We start from the raw sequence: 16,652 nt of genomic DNA, 5'->3' as shown, positions 1-16,652 counted from the left end.
CCTTTTCCAAGCACTGTTATAAAACACTGGAGGTGCTGCAGAACCCCTGCTCCAGGTGTGCTGTGCCCTGGCTCCCCTGCACAAAAACTCTGAACCAAAAATCTCCCTGAACTTGGGCATCTCTAAATTTCCTCTCAGACCTGCACTAAACCAGCACCCAGCCCCTGCCACAGCCTCAGCCTGGACCAGAGCAGCTGACAACAGCACCCTGTGATCTGAGCTGGTCCAGAGTGCTCCCCAAATCCTTCCCATTCCCAGGAGGGCAGAGAACACAAGGAGCTGCAGGGACTGAGCTGACATCAGAAGAAATCCTTCTGGGCTGAAGCACTGCTAGATTTACAGCGTGGGCTTGCCCAGATTTTGTTTTCATCTCCTGTTGTAAAAACCATGATTTGCAACCAAGCATCCTCTCCTTGCAGCTCTTGGCCAAGAAGGATTGGTGGTTTCATGGCTAAGCTGCTCCTTTTCCACTGGCAATGCCTCAGTTTTGGGCTTTCCAGTCAAATTGCAGCTTATGGAGCCTTGCAGCACAAAGCAAGCTCACACAATTATTTTGGGACAGGCTGATAGCAGCACTAATCTTCGCTGCAGAGATTAGTCCTGATCAAGAGAAGCCTCTAAGTGACTTAGGAGATAAAGCACAAGCCTTTTACCTCTAGCCCCGTGGTGGTGGCTCTCAGAAAGAGGAATTCATTGCTCTAAAAATACAGCACTGAGGAAACCTGAGCTCTCCTGTGGGCTCCCAGACCTTTGATACTCTCACAAGGAACCAGGGGGTGGCTCAGAAGGGAAAGCAAGAGCAGGGACTGGGTTTTGCCTTTCAGTGACACTGACTGGGAAGTGACAGGCACTGCCCCAGCTGCTGATGGGACTTCAAGAGGTCACTGCTGGAGTTTCATGGTTTAATGTGGTTTCTCTTTGCTCTGTTGATCTGTTGAAGTTGTCACTGAGGCAGACTCTGAGTCGGGGCACTGAGTCTTTGAGAGTTTTCCCTGGAGGGAAATCCCAGAGGGAAGTCACTCCTGGAACACATTTAAAATGCAGCTGAAGTAAGAGAGCTGCTCCTGGATCAATGGTGTCCCTGTGCAGGAGCCATCCCACCCTCTGTGCTGGGGCAGCACCAGAGCTGAGCTTGCTTTGGGGCCACTCCTCACACAGCTCCCCCTGAACCAGAGTTTCAGACTCCCAGGGCAGAGGAATAATTAATAATGTCCTCCCCTCCCTGCAGCTGCAGAACTGCAGCCCAGGCACAGCAGCACACGGATGATGGCACTGTGGCCCAGGCTGGGGAGGAGGGAGGGCAGTGGAGATGAGATCTCCTGCCTCAGCCAGGCCTCCAGCATCCACCCCAGGGGCTGTGACAGCACCCCTGCACCCCAGGAATTCCTGCTCCACAGGGATGTGGGGAGCCCCTGCCCCTCCCAGCTGCCCTCCTTAGCCCGAGGCAGGATCTGGGGTGATGTCTGATGAAATCTCACCCGACTTGGAAGAGAGAGGAACAAGCACAGAGACAAAGATCCCCTGCAAATGGCATTTCCCCGGGGAGCAATGTGTCCAACTGCAAACGTGTCTTGCTACAATTGCCCACAGGAGGAAAGATCTCTGGCAAATGAGCCATGCACGGTGTGTGCAAGGTAATTATTGGAGGCTTAATTAAAGGAACATTAGTGGCATTTCCATATTCACAAAAAGGATGGGTTTAGCCTGTTGTTAAGGGGGATTATCTGATGCTCAGGGCAGGGCTCTCAGCTGGTTCCTGGGGCTGTGGGGACACTCGGTGGGGACACACCTCCTCTCCAGTCAGGTAGTAGGTGGCCAGCAGCCCCCCGATGTAGCGGATGTTCACCTCGAACAGGGAAGCTTCTCCATTCTGCAAAGACACAAGGACAGCCCTCAGCCCTGTGCCCATCTCCCAGCACTCTGCAGGGACAGGGCGAGCCTGCAGGGAACAGAAACACCCAAAGTGCCCCATTTATCACCTGAGGCAGCACCTGGGGCAGATCACACAAGCACAGAACCTCCTGAGCTGGAAGGGACCCACCAGCATCAGCCTGGCCCTGCCCAGACCCCCCAGCAACCCCACCCTGGGCATCCCTGGGCACTGTCCAAGAGCTCCTGGCAGCCTCGGGGCTGTGCCCATTCCCTGGGCAGTGCCAGCACCCTCTGGGGAAGAGCCTTTGCCCAAGATCCAGCCTAAACTTCCCCCAACACAACTTCAGACAGATCACAGCACTCAGTTTCCAGCAGAGCTCGTGGGTCCTGCAGTCCCTGTCCTGCCTTTCTGGACTGTGAGAGCTCCTTGTACAGAGGCAATATTGAATTAATTTCCCCCTGCCTCCCTTGCTGTGCTCCCTGACTCCACAGATCAATCCATAGCATTCACTCTTGTCTTTACAGATCAATCTATTCTGCAGGCCAAGATTAAAAGCTTTTATGAAATCCAGATAAATTATCTCCCAGTTGATTTTGTCCCTTGTTTATCGATTCAGTAACAGACTGAGACCATTCACCAGATTTATCAGATGTGGGCTGCCTTTTATGAATCCATGACTGCCAGTGGTGCCCTCCCAAATGATGCTTCTCTGTAAAGGCAGCTGCAGGCATTGTTCCTGTGGGAGAACCATTCCTCACAACAACCAGACTGGCATTAAACAAACACAAGTTTAAGCTGCACTTTGGTTTTACCATTCTCTGTGTGTGCCACTGATGAGCTGCCATCAGCTGGGGGGGAGGGAGGCAGGAGCTGGGACAGAGGAGGGACAGCACCCTGCAGCTGCCAGCCCTGCACCCAGAGCCCCAGCACAGCCCACGAGTCCAGGACAGCTCCAGCAGCCCCAGGCAGAAGCTTCCCTGGCTGTTTCCAGAGGTGATGCCCTTCCTTCCAAAGCCTGGCTCCTCCGTGCTCCCCCTCTGCTGCTGAGGTGTCACCCAGGCCCCAGCAGTGACACCAACAAAGGGCCCAGACAAGGGGAGCTGGGTTTACAACCCTAATCTAATTTAATAAGGAAATTTAACAAGGAAATCTTGTTTTATCACAGGCAGACATTTACCTGAGACGAAACAGAACTTGTTCTTTGATGAGCAACATTTCCTTGGAGTGTCTAATAGTGAGTGTCTGCTTCCCTAACCCAGAGCAGAACCATTAAACACTGAACCTTCTTGTCAGCCAGCTGAGGCTGATCTGCTGGCCCCTGCTGCAGCCAGCAGAACCTGGGGAGAATCCCTGCCCTGCTCCCTTTGGCCTTAGGAAGAAAAGCAGCTGAGTGCCTTGTTCCCCCACAGAGCCCCTGGGGAAGGCTGTGATCAGGACTGGCAGCTGAGGTGGCACAGGCAGGCATTCCCAGCAGCTGACTCACCACGTTCAAGTCAAAGCTCTTCTCCACCCACTGCTTGGCTTCTTGGAATTCCTCCTCGAGCTCCATGATGTACAGGGTGTCCAAGGCATCGATCACAGTTGCTCCTCGAAGGCCTCCTGTGTGGCAAAAACACAGCAGAGAGATGAAACCACAGCTCTGAGTCAGCCTGGGGGGCTGGCACAGGCAGCAGCAGCTCCCAGGCCCAGTGCTGGGGGTGCCTGGGTGGCATCTTCCACCAGGGCTGCTCAGCTCTGCACCCACAATTTCCACAGGCCTGAAAGAGTGCTGACTTCTGGAAGAAGTCCCCAGGGAACAGCTCAGGGTGCTCAGCTGAAGCCCCCAGGCACAAGTGCAAGCCTTGTTCCAGCCCTGCCTTGGCCAGGGTGGCTCAGCAGCGCTTGTGCTCTCACCAAGGGACACAGGGGCTGTGTCAGGGACACCTCAGGTCCACCCGTTCCTCTCAGAGTTCCTCTCCCCGAGGGAAGGATCCTGCCTTACCCTTTTGATGCTAAAGATTGCAGCTTTGACACTTCTCAGCCAGCCAGCACATCACTGCTTTAACACAAACCCAAGCAGGACTTTGCTGCTCCACCACGGATTGCTGCCTTTGGATGCTGTCTGCATCAAAAGCAGGGGCTGGGGGAGAGGAGGGAGGCAGAAAGAGCCTCCAGAAATCCATTTATTCCTGCAGGCCTGGGAAATGACCACCTGAAGGAGCCATCTCCAGGAGCAAAGGGTGGATGGAGTCAAACAGTCACTGGATCAACTGGTGGGCTCTAAAAACCAGCTGGGCTGAAGTGGGCCTGGCATGTTTGCCAAAAGCACTGAGCATGGAAAACACCACCATGGCAGGCAGGGCTGCTTTCATCAGCCCTAATGACTCTTCAATATTAATGATGATGTGATTTTTATACACTTTCCTGTTGGCAAGGAGAGACGTGCCAGGGAGGCAGGGAGAGCATCTGAGCAGGGAAGGAAGGGCAGTGGCACCTGAGGCACAGCTGCTGCTGTGATATTCTGAGAGGAAAATCACACTGCTGGGCTTGCCTTAATTTGATGATATAATCAACAAAAGCTTTTCATAATCTGCAGAGAGACAATGAGGAAAGTTGGATTTGCTCAAGCTAAATGGAGACAAAGAGACAACAAACTCACCATTTTCTGGGATGATTAATTGAAGTGAGGAATATTGCTGGAATTGACAGAGCCTTTTATGTTTTTAGCAAGTCAGGGAATGGCTCTGGGGACTGGGAGCTCTCTGCTTGGAGTGGCTCAGCTCTGCTGCCTGTGTTTGACAAAGTGCAGGGCAAACCTCACTCCCTGCTGCTTTGTCTTTGTGTCACATTAAACATTTGTTTTAAATATTCCCTCGCCCTCTGCATCAGAAGAACCTGGGGCTGTGTGCTCTGTACCAGGGGCTGGGCCGTGTTCCCTTTCTTCTGCACCAGCTTTGAAGAGCTGCAGATGCTCAGTGACTCCTCTCCTGCAGCCCCAGAGCCCTCCCCAGGCCAGGAGGGGCTGTGTCAGCACAGAGCAAACCAGGGCCTGGCCGTGCCTGTCCCTGGCACCCAGAAGGCACCCAGAGAGTCCCTGAGCCCAGCCTGTGCCTTCTGTGCCAGGGCAGCATCTTCCCTCCTTCCTGCTCGGCCTTGGCTTCCCCAGAGCAGGAGGGAGCTGCAGGGGCAGCTGTCAGAATCTGGTGTGTGCACACCCCAGCAGTTCCCTGCAGCACCAACACACCCACCTGGCAGGGTGGTGACACCTCCTGCCACCTCCTGCCAGCTCTGTCACACCACCAGCACCTCTCTGCACCTGCACATTAGGGTGGGAGGGCTGCAATCAAAGGGGAGGCAGCTCAAAACCAAATCAAACCCCTCTCTGTCACTTCTGACTCTTGCTGACACCCTCATCTGCAAATTGCTGGTTTCAGCCTGACCCTACTCGCTCTGGGGGAGTGTTAAAGCAGGAACCAAGAAACCCTCACAAGAAACCCCTGACAGAAACCCTGCTGCAAGTCCCCAGGGCTGGGAGCAGTGGCTTTGAGCAGGACCCACATCTGAGATTGTGTGTCCCAAACCCTCCTGATCCTGCCCCAGACTGGCTGGGCTGGGACACCTTCACCAGGGACCTCAGGAGGAGTCCAGGGGCTCTGGGGACATTCCTAACTGAATGCCACAGCAGCTCTGGTGACAGGGCCTCTGCCCAGAGCTGTCCCTGAGTGTGACTGGGGAGGGGGAGCAGCAGCTGATGGAGCAGACAAAGGTTCATCTCTCCCTGAGCTGAAGGAGCTGTGCCACCCTGGATTTGCTCTTTTGTGCAGCAGAAGAATGGAGAGAGGAGTGTGGGCAACAAGGCTGCTCTGTTCCTGCTGCCACCCACCCCAGGAGCTGAACCCTGCCACAGAGAGCACCAGCCAACATCAACTTCATTAACACAGCCCTGGGGAAAGGTGCTGGCTGGGGAGGAGCTGCCATTGGTGCCTTTGCCTTGTTTTGTTTCTTCTTTTCTTCTTTTCTTTTTTTTTTTTTTTTTTTAGCCCAGACTCCAAACACCTGAACAAGTGGCCTAACCCCAGCACCCATCCAGCCCCCAGAGCTTAGCAAAAGTCTGATTTTCCAGAGGGGAGCAGCTGTGATGGGAGGGATGGAGAGCACTGCCTTCCCTCAGCTCTCTCTTCCCAAAATAGCCACCATGGAGTATCACAGGCCAGACAGACTTGAAGGGCTCCCAGCTGCAAGTCTGTCCCTTGAGAGCCTCAAAAAAAGCCACCAAAGTGATGCTTCAGCAGCCAAGTAGCTCTGAGTGGGTCTGAAATAGCCTTTCCTCAGGAAGGAGGAGGCTCTCTGGATCCACCACGCTCTCTGTGCCTGGGCATGGAGAGCAAGGACCCTGCAAAGCCCCCAAACCACAGGCTGGACTCTCCTGTCCCACCAGCTTTGCTCTGGGCTCCAGGGACCAAGGAGGAGCTCAGGGTGTGCCTTTGGGGAGGTGAACACCAGGATGCCCAAGCAGCAGGAGAGGGGAGCCTCCTCACCAGGATCTCCCGCAGCTTTCCAGCACTCCCTGATGTCAGGGCTCAGCTCAAATAAAATCATCCTTTCACATGCTGCTTTGGGTTGGAAGGGGCCTTAAAGATCATCCCATTCCAACCTTCCACTAGAAAATTCCTCGTGCTGTGTCCCCCCTGTTTGGAGCCACGCTCCCCTGGGACTGCCATCACTGCCTGCCCCAGGGAGGGATGGAAGCCCACCCTGACCCCAGGCAGCCCTGCAGCAGGCAGAGAGCTCAGGGAATGCCATCTCCAATGCCCTGAGCCCCAGGGGGCTGGGGCTGCCATTTGGCAGAGAGCCCCTGCTGAAGTGACTCAGTGAACAGAAACCAAATCCTTCATTCCCAACAAAGCCGTTCCAATCCGTACAGTGACGCTGAGTGCCAACGCCTCAGATGAACAGCACGAGCCATTAGGAAGATATCAGACTTAATCTTGCATGCAGCAGGACTGTTTAAATGCCACAGAACAGGGGGTTTAAACAGCTCTTTGCTAACTTTAATAACAGAGTTTACAACTGAAAAGCAAGAGCAGAAGGGGGAGGAATTTAGATCAGCGCAATGTAAACCCAGATCAAAAATGAAAGGTCTTGACTCCCACTGTTCTTATGTCAGATTGTGTTTGTCAAAACAGAAATTAGTGCTGAAACCTTGCTTGGAATAAAAATTAGGATGCAGTTTCTATGAAACACGATGAACTTGTTAACTGCCAAGGCACAAGGGGCTCTGGTGCCCCTTCAGCTCCTGGGGTACAGGGGGGAAAACAAGAGATCCCTTCCCCTGCTTCTGGTCTGAAGGCTTCAATTAAAATCAGTGCCCTGGTACAGCAGGAGTCTGAAAAATTACCATCTCCAAGTGCTGCTTTTCCTGTTCTTTTTGGTCCTTTTGCTCCATGACACGGCTTGGAGAGCAGCCTGAACTCCTGACATTTATCCCAAACGTGTGTGAGAAGCCTGGGAGCTGCCTGGGACCGCGTCACCACACAGCTCCTGGCTGGTGGCAAACTGTCCAATTCTGGGAGAAATCCACACAGAGATGTTTTACACAGCTCAGGATTATCTTGGCAACCAAGCAAACTGTGAAAATCACTGCAGCTCCCTGGAAAATCTGCCCTGCAGCCAAGATTTGCCAGTCCCTGTGCTGAGCGCTCCAGGTCAGGCAGAGCCAGCGGCTGGGAGCCTGCAGCTCCTGAGCTGGGATCTGGGCTTAGGCCAGAGCTCCCTGTCTGGCCTTTGGCTTCTCCTGCCAGCCAAAAAAGCAGGAGGAATTTTCCTCAAAGCATGCAGAGAAAGAGGGTTTAAAGCAAGAGAACGTGCTGGTTAGAGAAATAAGAATGAATTTATCCACCACGTCTGCCCTGGTGTCTCTGCTCTTTGCAGCAGCCATCCATCCATCCATCCATCCATCCATCCATCCATCATCCATCCATCCATCCATCCATCATCCATCCATCCATCCATCCATCCATCCATCCTCCATCCATCCATCCATCCATCCATCCATCCATCCATCCATCCATCCATCCATCCATCCATCCATCCATCCATCCATCCATCCATCCATCCATCCATCCATCCATCCATCCATCCATCCATCCATCCATCCATCCATCCATCATCCATCCATCCATCCATCCATCCATCCATCCATCCATCCATCCATCCATCCATCCATCCATCCATCCATCCATCCATCCATCCATCCATCCATCCATCCATCCATCCATCCATCCATCCATCCATCCATCCATCCATCCATCCATCCATCCATCCATCCATCCATCATCCATCCATCCATCCATCCCCCATCCATCCATCCATCCATCCATCCATCCATCCATCCATCCATCCATCCATCCATCCATCCATCCATCCATCCATCCATCCATCCATCCATCCATCCATCCATCCATCCATCCATCCATCCCTGTCCATCCATCCATCCATCCATCCCTCCATCCCTCCATCCCCCCTCTGGAAGGGTGCAGGAACACTCCCCACCTGCTGGTTCCTGAACATTTCCTCCAGCACACACACCTCAGGCCAGGGATGGGCACTGAAGATGAACTCCAGCTCCAGGAGGTGCTCTCCAGTGGAAAATCACTCTGCTCCCATTGCAGGGATCAGATGTCAGAGATCCCCAGGACAGGGCTGGTACCACTGGTCCAGCGGACAGAAATTAAACAGAAAATCCAAATGGAACTGGGAAATGGGTTTGCTTTGCAGGAAGAAAGAAAACTGCTCAGTTAAATCCACAACCACCTCATTACAGTCCTTCAGCTGCCTGTGAGTGGCACCTACTGCAGATGAAGGCAGAAACACCAGACCTGAGCTACAGCCCTGCCAGTGCCTTATTTATTGAGTTTTTGTCTGGGAAGCTGATAGCTGTACCACAGAGTAACTACATTCCCTTTATTTAAGGGAAACTAAACAAATTACATCTGAGCAACAAGGTAGCAGAAGCCAGAGATGGAGGGGACAAAGAAGAAATCCAAGAATTAGAAAAGATCTATTTCTTTTTGTATCAGCACATTGTCTTGCAGAGTTAGGGAAAAAAAAAGTCCATTAGCTTTTGAGCAACCTCATTTTTCTCTGCTTTCCAAATAAACCACTGCACCTACACTTCAGAGACCTCATCAAAAACCACTCCGTGGCCAAGGTTATTTTCCCATCTTGCTCTCATTAATCTTCCTCACTCTCCTCTGCGGGTACTGGTCAAAGGGTCACCCCTGAGTGCTCTCCATGCCCTGATGGGCAGCAAAGGCCACCAGGCAGGGTCAGGGGCACCTCTGTCCCTGTCCCTGAGCTGGGAGCTGCCATCTGTGGGGATCTCGGGGTCACACCCTGTGCCAGGCCCCACCCCACAGCCCAACAAACCAGCCCCCAGCAGCCCAAAACACAATTTCCCCCCAAACCAGCCCCCAGCAGCCCAAACCACAATTTCCCCCAAACCAGCCCCCAGCAGCCCAAACCACAATTTCCCCCCAAACCAGCCCCCTGCAGCCCAAACCACAATTTCCCCCCAAATCAGCCCCCAGCAGCCCAAAACACAATTTCCCCCCAAACCAGCCCCCAGCAGCCCAAAACACAATTTCCCCCCAAACCAGCCCCCAGCAGCCCAAAACACAATTTCCCCCCAAACCAGCCCCCAGCAGCCCAAACCACAATTTCCCCCCAAACCAGCCCCCAGCAGCCCAAAACACAATTTCCCCCAAACCAGCCCCAGCAGCCCAAAACACAATTTCCCCCCAAACCAGCCCCCAGCAGCCCAAACCACAATTTCCCCCCAAACCAGCCCCCTGCAGCCCAAAACACAATTTCCCCCCAGTTTCAGTCTCCGTCCTGGTCTCTTCCCCTTCCCCACCCTGGCAGATTCAGCATTCCCAGGATGCTGGCCCTGCTTTGCAGTTACCAACTCTTCAGCCATCAGCCCTGGCCCTGGAGAGTGGATTTCCAGAGCTCCAGAGGAATCAGGGATCCACTGGAATCCCATGCATTCATGAGCCACAGGACATCACTCACACCATGCCGAGGTCGCGTCCCCTCTGAGCTTCACAGCCAACAGCTCCAGCCCCCATCCTGTGCATGCAGGGTGCTAAAGCCACATTTCCCCCGGCCAAGGAAAGGTCAGGGGCTGATCATTGCCTGAAGAGATGCTCAGGAACAGCAGAGCAATCAATCCTGCACCAGGCTGGGAGGGAGCAGAGCCCCCAGAGCTCCCCTGGCAGCCCAGGCTGAGCCTCCCACCCACAGCACAGGAACTCTGAAGGCTGGCATGAGGGAAATGACCCAAACATCTGGCTCACAGGACAGCTCAGTCTGCTCCTGGCTGTCAGCAGGAGAGATCTCCCAGGCTCCTGGAAGTGCTAATGAATGCCAGCTCCACCTGCAGCATGGAGCAGCCTCAGCACACGGGCTGCACAGGTAAAGCTGGCAGCAGACAGGCAGCTTCAAGTGCTGCCTTTTAGGCTGCATGATCAAATTTAATAGAGAGTGTGTTCCAGCTGGGGAAGAAATGGCTTTTTTGGATTACAAACCACTCATGTTTTTCAAATATCAATTTCCCCTGGAGAATTAAGGCTATCCTTCAAGCTGGAGCAGCAGTGGCAGCTCTGCCCTGATCCAGTGATGGGTGGGAGACACAAAAGAGAGCTTGGGCTCATTTAGGGATGTGAGAGTCTGGGAGAGAGCAGGCTGGGGGGAACAGGTTAGCAATATCCTTATTAAGCACCGGGAAAAAGGAGAAGAAAGGTGTTCAGCACAAAACTGAATCACTTGTCACAGCACCAGCCCCTCAGATAAGTTCTTCCTTCAGAGGAATGGGAGAGCAGACATGTGATAAGCACCTATTGCCAACTGATTCTTAAATATTTAATACTTGGCAGCAGTCCCCAGTTTAATCCTCTTTCCCCCAGTTCCTCCAACCATCTTTCAACATTTAGTGATCCTCCAACAAGCAGCTCTGCTTCATCCCTGCACGACTCCAACACCTCCTGGAGCTCAAATCAAACTGTGCCTGTTGCAGAGTGCCAGGGAGGAGGGGAGGCTTGCCTGAGGCTGGAACACAATCCCTGGTACAGCAGACACTGCGAATCCACTCTCCACGTGCCTCCCATCTGTCTCCCGTGACACACGGACAGCTCTGTGGGCCAGGGAGAGCTCAGCAGGAAATTGGAAGTGATAATCGTTCAAATGCTCCTCTGGGAAAGAGCTTCCCTCCTGCTCTTGGGCAGTGGGGCTCAGATGCTGGCCAGCAGAGGTAATTACTCCTGACAAAGATGGGTCATTTGACAAGGCAGGAGCACTGCTGGGAGGAGCAGTTCAAGGAGGTTAAGCACAAGACAACAGCTGGGGCAAAGCACTGCTGGTGCCTCCCTGTTCTGGGTGTTTGAAATTAATTTTGGAGTGGTTAAAGGTAATCTGATTATATTCAATTTATTGCTCCTCCACAGACCTCCTGGAGGACCTGCAGCATTTAATGTGAGGGGTCCCAACAGGCCCATTAAAGCAAACACACACGTCCTACCTGCAACTATTATCCTGCTCTGCCAGAGCCACAGGTAGCAGTTAATGAGCAGAGCTGCTAATTCACCTCACAATTCAAAGGGGAGATGCTTCATTACAACAATCAGAAGAAGGTGCCCTTCTGCCTCTCAAACACGCTTCCCAAAAGTGGCAGATGTGTTATGACAGCACAGCCTGGAACTCCTGACAGTGATTTTCCCTCAGCTCTGATCTGGATGGGCTCTGCAGGACAGGCACCACGTTGGAGCTGGGGCTGTGAAACCACTCATCCCTGTCCTGGTTTTATCCACAGCCCAGCAAACACCTCCCAGAAATTATCTGCCCCTTAACACCAGCCCAGGTGGGAGAGAATTCAGAGATGAAGAAACCAAACCACCCTCTGCCTCAAAAGGAATAAACAGATTAATTGTGCTGTTCAGCACGGGGCCTGGCCACCTGCTGAGAACCCATGATCATCCATGGAAGAATCTGAACACATTTTCTCTGTGAATGCAGAGGGTCAGGAGAATGCAAACGCTCCATTACCACCAGCACAAACACATTAAGCCACAGAACTCCCTCACTTGGGACCATCTGTCCCCGTTCTTCCCTCTCTCTCCCATATTGTTAAAGTCACACCAACAAGACCCCAGCTGAAAGCCTCCAAATGCTCTCCAGTATGCTGCTTGACAGGATTAGATATCAAAATAATCTCAGCAAACAGGGGAAATGGCCAGGAGCAGGCAGGATGCAATTCAGCGAGGGCGCACGCACGGTGTGTCTGCCCCGGGGAGGCACAACCAACCATGGAGCAGGAGGAGGAAATGGTGAGGCAGCACTCTGGAAAGCATGCCCAGGAAATGCAGCTCAGACCAACCATTTCCAGCTCAAAGCAATGACTTCCAGCTCAAATCAGCAATTTCCAGCTCAAACCCAGGATTTCCAGCTCAAATCAGCAATTTCCAGCTCAAACCCAGGATTTCCAGCTCAAATCTGCAATTTCCAGCTCAAATCAGCAATTTCCAGCTCAAATCAACAATGACTTCCAGCTCAAATCTGCAATTTCCAGCTCAGACCAATGACTTCCAGCTCAAATCGACAATTTCCAGCTCAAATCAACAATTTCCAGCTCAAATCAGCAATTTCCAGCTCAAATCAACAATTTCCAGCTCAAATCTGCAATTTCCAGCTCAGACCAATGACTTCCAGCTCAAATCTGCAATTTCCAGCTCAAACCCAGGATTTCCAGCTCAAATCAGCAATTTCCAGCTCAAATCAACAATTTCCAGCTCAAATCAGCAATTTCCAGCTCAAACCCAGGATTTCCAGCTCAAATCTGCAATTTCCAGCTCAAACCAAGACGCTGGAATGTTGGGAAAAGAGCAAAGCCCACCCCAGGAAGAGCAATAATGTCTCACACAAGGAAGGGCACAGAGTCTCCCTCCAGCAGCATTTGGAGATTCCAGAGGGCCCAGCAGGAGGAATGTGACCTGCAATTAAAGCTGGGTAGGTCTGAGGCTGCTCAGCCTCCAGGGGAGAAGGCTGGAGGAAACCTGAGCACGTTTTGGAGATGCTGCAAAGAAGGAGAGGGTAAAAGCACTCAGCACATCCCCAGGGAGAGGCCAAGGAGTCACAGCTGAACTCTGCAGGAGAGAGGGGTCAGGCACCAGGACCAGCTTTAAAGCAGAGGCAGAACTGCCTGCCAGGACCTTGCAGCTTTTAGGGAAGCACTGAAAGAGCCCTGGCTGCTGCTTCTGTGTTTTGCTGCTCCCCGGGATCAGTGGGAGCTGCAGGTCTCCAAAAAGATGCCCTGGAGAGGCAGCAGAGTGATGCTGAGGGAAGGAAGAGCTCCACGAAACATTTCCTGCTGGCTCCATCCCCTGCAAACCTTCCCCAGAGCTGCCTTAGTGACAGAGAACATCACAGCTACAATTTGGGATGTACACACAAAAGTCAGGAAATTAAAAATGCTGGTTCCCACAGCAACCAGGATGGAGCCTGCCAAGAGAGAAGGAATGTTCTAGCCTAGGCACAAGGTGTCAATTTTAATGCCTGAAGGTGACTTCCACTTCCAGCTGCCTGAAGGAGAGGTCCATGAAAGCTCTGCACTCCTGCACGGGCAGACCTTGATGCTCAGGTCCTTTGTTCCTGAACTCCCTCTCTTCCTGGCAGACACAGCTTGGAAATGGAGATGAACCAGAGCTGTAAACCTGCTGCAAACCCAGCCCTGAATGCTGGGATCCCCCACTTCAGAACTCAGGGTTGGTGTTTTCCCTCCCCCAGCTCTGCGAGGAAACCACCCCAGAGCAATCCTGTGTTCAGAGGAAAGCACTGTGGAGAGAAACAGGAATAAATTTGGTGTTCTTAACCCTGTGTCTACCTGAGAGGTAAATTCTGGGTACATTGAAATTAGTAGGAAACAACCTCTGCCTTCAGAACTTTCTCTTGAAATGCTTTCATTTTCCTGCACTGAACTTTTTCTTCCCTTTTTTCCCCCCCTTTTGGAGCTGCATACAAAGTGTGCTAGGGTGCAGAAGTGGTGTTGGGAATAAAACATCACAAGAAGGATGAACAATTTTAGTCAGTCCAAAAAAAATCCTCACCGTGTTTCACACTGATGCCTCAAGCAAAGGCTGAGGGATTTCCTTGAACCTCCAAAAAAATCCTCTCTAGAGACAGGAGCAATCCTGGGAGGCTAAAAGGAAGCACTTTGTGAAAGCATAAAGGTCTTGGAGGGACAAATGCCTGCCACAGCATTCTGAGCACACAGAGCCAGCCCTGAGCAGTGACAAATCTGAGAGCTGCTGTCCTGAGGGAGGAAGTTAAACCCACTGATTAAGTGAGATAAGGGACTCCTCTCCCCCAAAAAGGCTGCAGAGATGAAAACAAAAAAATCAGAAACAAGCACCTGGAGAAATGACAGAGGAAGAAATTCAGTAGCAGGACCCATTTGATATATGATCTCCTGGAGGTGAATAGAAAAATGTCAAAATCTAACACTAATCCAGATGAATATCCAATGAGATACATAATGAGGGTGGAAAGAAACCTCAGCAGCAGCACAAAATGATGTGATAGAGCAGTTAAGTTCGAAATGTGAAATCCAACACAGCAAAGCCAGTTTGGAACCTGCTTAATCCCTTCAGAAGTTTCAGCAGTAGGAACCAAGTGAATTAAAGCCAAAGTAAGTGGGTTTTTCTGCTGAACAATTTCCATCTCCTCTGAATAAACAAGGGAAAGCTAAAACATACAGGGATGAAGGCAGAAACCCACGAGTCTCAAGATATTTCCAACATTAAAAGGCATAACCAAAAGTGTATTTTTAAAAATTTCTTAACCTGCTCTGGATTTTATGTAGTTCCTGGTAGTGCAGGGGAGGCTGTGGCTGCAAACTCCTCCTGGAATAGAACTGGAGCCAGAGGGGGTCAGGCTCTGCTCCCAGGGAACAGGGACAGGACAAGAAAGGGCCTCAAGGTGTGCCAGGGGAGGTTTAGGTTGGACAGAGGGAAAATTTTTTCCCTGCCTGGGTTATCAAGCCTTGGAACTGGCTGCTCAGGGAAGTGCTGGAGTCACAGCCCTGGAAGTGCTCAGGAAGGTCTGGATGTGGGTTAGTGGTGAACTCAGGGCTGGTGCTGGCTCAGTGCTTGGCTTTAAAGGTCCTTCCCAACCTTAATTCTGTGATTCTGGCAAGAACCTCATCAAGAACCTGACTGCAAGCAGTGGCCAGAGACACCTGGCCCTGAGCATCCCAAAATCCACCTGCAGCCCAGGCAGGGCAGCCAGGAGCCCCAGGTGGGACATTAACCTCCCTAAGGAATCCCAGACTGGTCTGGGTGGGAAGGGCTCTCAAAGCCCATCCCATCCCATCCCATCCCATCCCAGGCTCCCAGTGACTCCCAAGCTGTGCCCAGCTCCCTGCAGCGGGTGCTGGATGTTTGTTCAAACCAGCTGGAAGTGCCAAGCCTCCAACTCAGCTTTTGCTGTGGAGCTGCCACCAAAGCCTCCTAATCCAGAGCTGGATCTGTGAGCAGTCCAACTCCACCCACCCTCAGCTGGCTGCCTTTTAATCACACGCTCAATATCTCTGAAGATTAGACAATTATTTCCGCATAATTAGTGTCCAGAATGAGGCACAGGCAACATCCATAATGGGGCGCTTAAAGGAAATATTAAAAGGAAAGAAGGAAAAATCTTAAAGATGAGCTCACTGTGTTTTAAAATACACCCAGAGCCTGAAAAAAGGATTAAAAAATAGCTCCAGCCTGATTGTTCCCTGCGTGCTGTGCCACGGGGCTGCTCACGTGTGGCTTCCTGCTCATCTCTGCCTGCTCCTCTCTCAGCAGCCCAGAGGCCCCACAGAACCCTCTCCACTCCCAGCCCAGTGCAGTTTTCTCCCTTTTCCTGCTCCCATTTGCTGCTCTAATGGCTGTTTTTCTGGTCCCTGTTTTGTTTCCTCCTGCCCCGTTTTGCTGCAGAAGCACTCCTGACAAATCCCACGGCACTCTCTGCTGCTCCCAGGCCTCATTAAGCTCCAGCCTCAGCTCGGGGTCAGTGGAAAGTTCAGGAAGCTGCTGAGGAAGCTGGGCTGATGGATGGGCTTGGGGAGATGAGGTGGAGCTCGCCCAGTCTGCTAGGGCAGGCTGGGGTCTCCCATCCCAGCCTCTCCACCCCCTTCTCCTTCCTGACTTTATTTCTCTGCTGAGATGCAAATCTAAGATGATTTTTCAAGACTTTTTTTCAGCAGTCACTGCCCAGCCCCAGAGCCAGGGTGTGATGCCAAGGTGGCCTCATTTGGAGGCCACTCTTGAGACACTGGGGATTTTTTTGGGTTAAACTTTTTAAATGAATATTTCAAGCTGAGAAGTCAGCTGAGCCTCTGTAATCAGATGAAACCCCTGTTTAAGGGGTTTGGGACCCAGCAGAGCCCTGAAGTTTGAGCCACCACTGCCAGCAGAACCCAAGGTGAGAGTGGAGTGGGGACAGATCTCCTGAAGGCTTAATTAGCTTGGGAGTGATCTCAAAAGAGGGGAAAAAAGCCCCACAAGAGGGATTAATGTCAGCTCCAACACACAGCCAGACTCCAGCCAGTTTGGGATTTGGAGGACATCCTGATTCCCTGCTTCCTGCTGCCAGGAAATAAGTTTGTTGCTGCAGATTTCACTGACATCAAAAGCCAAAGTCAACTCAAAATGCCCTCCTGAAAATTATTCATCTGGGGAACATTCTACATGAAAAAGACAAAAAA

The 16,652-nt window shown here is 52.0% G+C and overlaps 1 protein-coding gene across 1 annotated transcript in view; it reads right to left on the bottom strand.

Moving 5' to 3' along the window:
- The window catches only part of MAN1C1 (mannosidase alpha class 1C member 1), a 53,284-nt gene that overhangs the window by 13,220 nt on the left and 23,412 nt on the right, over nt 1-16,652 (bottom strand). Inside the window, exons 3-4 of the mRNA XM_009098610.4 lie at nt 3,357-3,472; nt 1,790-1,870 (exon numbers count right to left, since the gene is read on the bottom strand). Of these exons, the coding sequence (XP_009096858.2) occupies nt 1,790-1,870; nt 3,357-3,472 (197 nt within the window). The remainder of the gene's footprint in view (nt 1-1,789; nt 1,871-3,356; nt 3,473-16,652) is intronic.

Source organism: Serinus canaria, chromosome 23 (assembly GCF_022539315.1).
Source record: "Serinus canaria isolate serCan28SL12 chromosome 23, serCan2020, whole genome shotgun sequence".
NCBI classification, from domain to species: domain Eukaryota; kingdom Metazoa; phylum Chordata; class Aves; order Passeriformes; family Fringillidae; genus Serinus; species Serinus canaria.
This window is presented reverse-complemented; position numbering and strand designations above follow the sequence as displayed.